This window comes from Pan paniscus, chromosome 21 (assembly GCF_029289425.2).
Source record: "Pan paniscus chromosome 21, NHGRI_mPanPan1-v2.0_pri, whole genome shotgun sequence".
Taxonomy (NCBI): domain Eukaryota; kingdom Metazoa; phylum Chordata; class Mammalia; order Primates; family Hominidae; genus Pan; species Pan paniscus.
In genome coordinates, this window is record NC_073270.2 from 37,925,332 (window position 1) to 37,931,331 (window position 6,000).

Consider the following 6,000-nt stretch of genomic DNA (forward strand, 5'->3'; position numbering starts at 1 on the left):
CTCACATTCTAGACCCAGGAAAAGAGACTGCAGAGAGCTATAACGTGGGCCACAAGGTGGATTCAGGAGCTTGCTAGAGAGATGGGCAGGTCCATTCATTCACCTGTCCACTCACCAGATTTTTACTGGGGCAGGCTCTGTGCTGGGCCTGGCCAGCAGTGGAGAGCAAACCAACACAGCTCTAGCCCCAGTCAGGGGCAGGACATGATGCTAATCAGAGAATCACTAAGGAGTGGAAACTATAAGCAGAGATGTGTGCTCCAAAGTAGAGCAGCAGGGTTCTGTGAGAGTGAAGAGCAGAGGATGCTGGCCTAGGCTAGAGGGCCAGGGAGCGCTTCCCCAAGGAGGCACCACTGAAGCCGAGATGCGAAGGAGAACTAGGAGCTAACCAGGTAAAGGGAGGTGCACCCCAAACAGCACAGCACGCACAAAGGTCCTGAGGAGGGCGGGAGCCTGGGTAGGGGCTGGATGATGGGGGTGGGATAAGAAGAGGCCCAGCGAGGACCTTGTAGGCCACGTTCACAATTTGTCACCCTTATCTGAAGGGCAATAGGGCATCATTAAAGGGTGTTCCACTTGGAGGGCGGGAAGGACAGGTGTGAGGTTATCTCGAAAAGTTTCTTCTGGCTGCTCTGTGGTGAGCAGACCAGGAGAGGCAGTGAGGGGACCAGGAAGAGGCTGTTGCAGTCCATCAGGCAAGAGATTGTGATGATTGGGCCCAAGGAGTGGCCCTCCCTCAAGAGAAGGGCTCACCTTTGGGGAATATCTCAGGGGTAGATTGGACGGACCTTGGGCTTGGATTTGGGGTACATGGGAGATGGAGGCATCCAGCCCAGAATTGGAAGGTGTGGAGCTCTCTGTTCCCCTCTCTGGTTTGGTGGGGAAGTCCACCAGGTCAGGGCTTTAGGAAAAATAGAATTGGAGCTTAGCCTTAAGAGTCTGGTCAGGCCAAGCACAGTGGCTCACACCTGTAATCCCAGCTATTTGGGAGGCTGAGGCAGGAGGATCACTTGAATCTCAGAGTTCAAGACCAGCCTGAGCAACATAGCAAGACTCCTCCTCTAAAAAAATTGTTTTAAATTAACCACGTGTGGTGGTGCACACCTGTAGTCCCAGCTACTTGGGAGGCTGAGGTGGGAGATTGCTTGAGCCTGGGAGGTTAAGACCCACCTGGGCAGTATAGCAAAAACCCATCTCAAAAAATTAATAAAATAAAAGAGTCTGGTCGGTATTTTAATGGGTGTTGAAGCAGCATTCCAGGCAGAGGGAACAGCACAAGTGAAGACATGAAGGTGTGAATGGTGTGTTTGGAGCTGAGGCTCCTGGAGCCGGGAAGGGTGGGGTGGGCCTAGGCAGCAGCTGGGCAATGCTTCCCTCAGACACTGAACCACATCTTCCTCTTCTCTGCCCCTCCTTTTGTGTCTGTAACTGCAGCTCAGGGAATAAGGTTGGGGGTGTGGATGGCAGGCCTTGGCCTGCAGCCACCCCAGCTTATATGCTCTGTGCTTCTTCCTGCAGGTGAAGGTGGTGAGCCTGAAGCCTGAGGTGGCCCAGGTTGACCTGTACATCCTCGGCCAAGCTGACCACTTTATTGGCAACTGTGTCTCCTCCTTCACTGCCTTTGTGAAGCGGGAGCGGGACCTCCAGGGGAGGCCGTCTTCTTTCTTCGGCATGGACAGGCCCCCTAAGCTGCGGGACGAGTTCTGATTCTGGCTGGAGCACCAGACCCTCTGATCCTGGAGGAACCAGAGTCTGAGCTGGTCCTTCCAGCCAGGCCTGGCAGCCAGAGGTGCTCCGGGATTGCAAACTCCTCTTCTCACCTGCCAAAGATGGAGAAGAGTGCCAGGGACCCCTGGAGGAGGGAGACGTTCCATATCCCAGGGCATAGGACTTGCAGGTTCCTAGGAGCAGGAGCATCTCCCATCGCACGTGCTTTCTGCTCTTCTGGGAATTTCTCACACTGGCAAAGCAGTCCAGCCTCCGTCTTCTGGTCCACTCTGCTCTGAGCAGCCTGGGATGCTGAACTCTTCAGAGAGATTTTTTTATAGATTTCTATAATTTTGATACAAGGTCATGACTATCCTAGAACTCTCTGTGGTTTTTGAAAATCAGTGAATTCTATTAATGTAGGTACCTAAAGTGACCTTAACTGAATGTGGATGAGGCTGGGGCTGGTGTGGGTCTTTTGGCTGCTTTTCAAGGTGTCCCCCAATGTGGCCCTCAAGAGCCATCCCCACTGCCTGGCCAGAGCCATTGTTGTCCCCCACTTCCTAGGCCATTTCTGGGGCTTGGGGGATGAATGCTGTCCTGTGTTGTAAACACTATGCAAATGGAAGTTATCGGTTGTGGTGCTGTGCAGCGCTCTGTGGGCGACTAAGTGCCACTCACGCAGCATGTTCCTGGCAAGGAGCACATACCATCAAGCCACACTATCATGGTATTGTTCTCACAGTCTTTTGGTGGTTGATGGCCACTGCAAACCTGGCACCATCAGATCTCTTCTGATCTCTTGCCCCAGTGGGGCCTGGTTGGTAGAATGTTGGCATTAGGTTGATATCCAAAGCCTGTTCTCCCAGCCGTCCTCCTGCAGCTGGAGCCTTCAGGCCGTATTCTCACGAGGGAACGTTTGCCAAGGCTCTGACCTCACAGAAGATGCCCAGGGCCCAGAAGCCATCAGAATTATCAGTGGAGAAGCACCTTTTGACTCTTCCCTTCCGATGTAATCTCTGCCAACACCATGAGGCTTAAGGTGCTCTAAGTCATGAGTGTTTTGGTCTCAAATGCTGCAGTTTTAATAATCTGTGACTCCTGAGAGCCCATGGTTTTTTGACCTTGTGGTTCTAAAATTCCTTGTCTGACCCCTGTAGATCTTTTCCTTGCCATGTCACCTCCCTTGGCCTTTGATCCTGGAAAGGTGGCAGAGCCTCCACTGAGCCAGGCCCAGAGCTCCTTGCAGTGCCTTCTTCCTTGTTTACCTGTGGGAGGAAACACTTTTTTTTGTCAGGGGCAGCCTGAGTCAGAGCTCAGAGGTCACACTGTATCAAAGATCTCAAACAGCAAAGTCAGCATTTGCTGTATAGAGCTGCCACCCAACTCTAAGCAGGAGAAACTGTACAGAAAGGGCTTTGCTATTTTTCCCTTTTGGGAGAACAATGAAGTGTTTTAAGTCCTGGGTGGACTGAGAGATGGTTTGCCTGTCCAGACTTGCTCTCAAGCCTCATCCAGAGAAGGAGCTGCAGATGAGGGAGCCCGTACACTCCCTGCCGCCACTAGGTTGTAAGCCTGTAGCTGGCTGGCTGATTTCATTTTGGAATTCATTTGCCATCCACAGCCTTACACTAGGCACACACTTTAGAGTCTGGGGCTCCAGTGGGGCCCGCCTAATTTTTTTTTCCCCCAAGACAGGGCCTTGCTCTGTCTCCCAGGCTGGAGTGCAGTGGCATGATCATGGCTTACTGCAGCCTTGATCTCCCAGGCTCAAGCGATCCTTCTGCCTCAGCCTTTCTGGTAGCTGAGACTGCATGCCCAGCTCCAAATCACCTTGATTCATATCAGCAGTAATAATCACTTGTGTTCTGAAAGAAAGGGCACCAGAAGTTCTAGCAAAATTCAGTTGTGTTCTGTGAGCTAGCACTTTTTCCTCTGACCCAATTTTCTTACCTATAAAATGGTGATAAAAACCGACAGGTTGTTCAAAGGTCCAGATCAGCTAAAGCATGTATATAAGAGCACGTTGTAAACTTGAAAGAGACAAAGGCACAAATGTGGCTGTTGATTAATTTGACTGCTTCTCGTTGCTCGTCACCTCCATGCCAGGCACTGTGCTTGCTAATTGCTTTATGGGGGCATTCTCTTATTTATTCCCCAGCCCTGGGAAATAGGAGCTGTCATTATCCTTCTCTTTCTGCACAAGGAAAAATTAATGCCCTGAGAATTGTCATAATTTTCCCAAGGCTGCCCAGCTGGTGGTGTTAAGCCAGCATTTGACCTCCCAGAGCCAGTTTCCATTAGCTGCCATGCTCTGCTGCCTCTAATTCACAGAATGCACTTTCTACCCTGTGTGCCATGGAGACCTCCTATGGAAAAATGATCAGCCACCTTACCTTCTACTGGGTACCTGCTGTGAGTCTGCCTATGCCAGAAGGATTAAGGAGGGGAGGTTACCCAAGAAACAAAGCCTACATGCCACTTACAGCCCCCGTTGGATGGTTGCTCAGTACAACAGTCTTGCATTCAGCAGGTGTTTGTTCATCACCTACTATGTGTCAGGCTCTATGCTAGGTACTGGGGATACAGGAGAGAATCAAGTGTAAAGTCTTTGTTCTCAAGGAATTTGCATTCTAGAAAGTAGAAGATGTAATAAATATACTGTGGGACGTGTTAGTAAGTGCTATAAAGAAATATAAAGGGTTTGGGAACAAAAAGAGGGAGTGGATCTATTTTAGATAAGGAGCCCAGGTAAGACCTCTCTGAAGAGCTGTCATGAAGGAGGGAGGGAGCACATTCCTGGCAGAGAAAACAGCACGTGCAAAGGCCCCAAGACTGGAGTGTGTGCCTGAAGAGCAGCCAGGAGGCCAGCATGGCTGGAGAGGCAGGCATAGGCAGGGAACCAAGCAGCAGGTCAGAGCAGGCGAGCTGACATTCTGCAGCCTGGACGGCCATGGCAGGAAGCTTTTAGTTGGAGAGATACGGGAAGCCTCCTAGGGTTCTGAGCAGAAGAGGGGCATGAGCTGATTCACATTCTGAAGGACCTCTCTAGCTGGCCAGTGCTGAGGAGGTTGGAGAGAGAAAGGGTGAAAGCAGAGAGACCAGTGCAGGGCTGTTAACAGGGTTGCAGGCGAGAGACTGGGGTGCTGGGCTCCCCTAGACTAGGACTCCAGTGCCCTCCTCTCCCAAGAGACAAAGGCCATTGCATTGAAGGAGGTGGGAAATGATTAGATTCTGAACACATATAATTATTTTTCAGTCTTTTTCAAAGATACAAATATTTACATAGTTTTAATCATGTAATATATACAATTTAATGTCCTAGTGTTTTACTTAATAGTGTATCATGTTTTCCCTGTTGGTATGTAGCCTGGATAAATGCTCTTAATTGTAAAAAATTCTGCCGAGGAGTGTTCCATAGTTTATTGTTTTCCTATTATGAGAATTTAGGCCAAGTGTGGTGGCTCATGCCTGTAATCCCAGCACTTTGGGAGGCCGAGGTGGGCAGATCACTTGAGGTGAGGAGTTCAAGACCAGCCTGGCCAACATGGTGAATTATCTCTACTAAAAATACAAAAAAATAATAATAATAGCCAGGCGTGGTGGCACATGCCTGTATTCCCAGCTACTTGGGAGGCTGAGGCAGGAGAATGGCTTGAACCTGGGAGGTGGAGGTTGCAGTGAGCCGAGATGGTGCCACTGCATTCCAGCCTGGGCAACAGAGCGAGACTCCATCTCAAAAAAAAGGAGACTTCATGTGCCCCCAATTTTTCACTATTGTTATTTGAAAAAATATTTTTATTTGTAAGAGTTTTTCTTTATTTAAAATGTTCATTAATAAAGTTGTTGGACAGGAAGCAAAAAAAAAAAAGTTGATTAAGATAAATTCCCAGAAGTGAATTTGTTGGATCAAACACTTAAAACTTTTTGTTATGGAAGAATTCAAATATAAATAAAAAATTGTGAGTAATAAAATGAACTCACAGTTTCAACAATGACCCACATTTTACCAGTCTAGTTGCATTGACTCTCCCACACCCAAGTCTGCTTGCTAGAGTCTTAAAGAAAACCTAAATGTGTTTTGAAAGAAGAGCCAACAGGATTTGCTGACATGCTGAATGTGGACTGGGAAGGAAAGAGGAGTCCAGGGTGCTCCAAGATTTAGGGCCCAGGCACCAGGGAGTTGTCCCTGACTTGCAGAGTGACCTTGAAGCAAATCCCTTCACCTCCGCATTCGTCACCTCAGCATTACAGGTGCTAATGGTCTAGGCAGTGCTTCCCAAAGGGTGGTCT

At 49.2% G+C, this 6,000-nt stretch overlaps 1 protein-coding gene across 1 annotated transcript in view; it reads left to right on the plus strand.

The window, feature by feature from the left end:
* POFUT1 (protein O-fucosyltransferase 1) overlaps window positions 1-5,682 on the plus strand; it is a 30,815-nt gene extending 25,133 nt beyond the window's left edge. The window contains exon 7 of the mRNA XM_003814743.6: window positions 1,519-5,682. Within this exon, the coding sequence (XP_003814791.1) occupies window positions 1,519-1,707 (189 nt within the window). The 3' untranslated portion in view covers window positions 1,708-5,682. The remainder of the gene's footprint in view (window positions 1-1,518) is intronic.
* The last annotated feature ends 318 nt before the right edge of the window (window positions 5,683-6,000 follow it).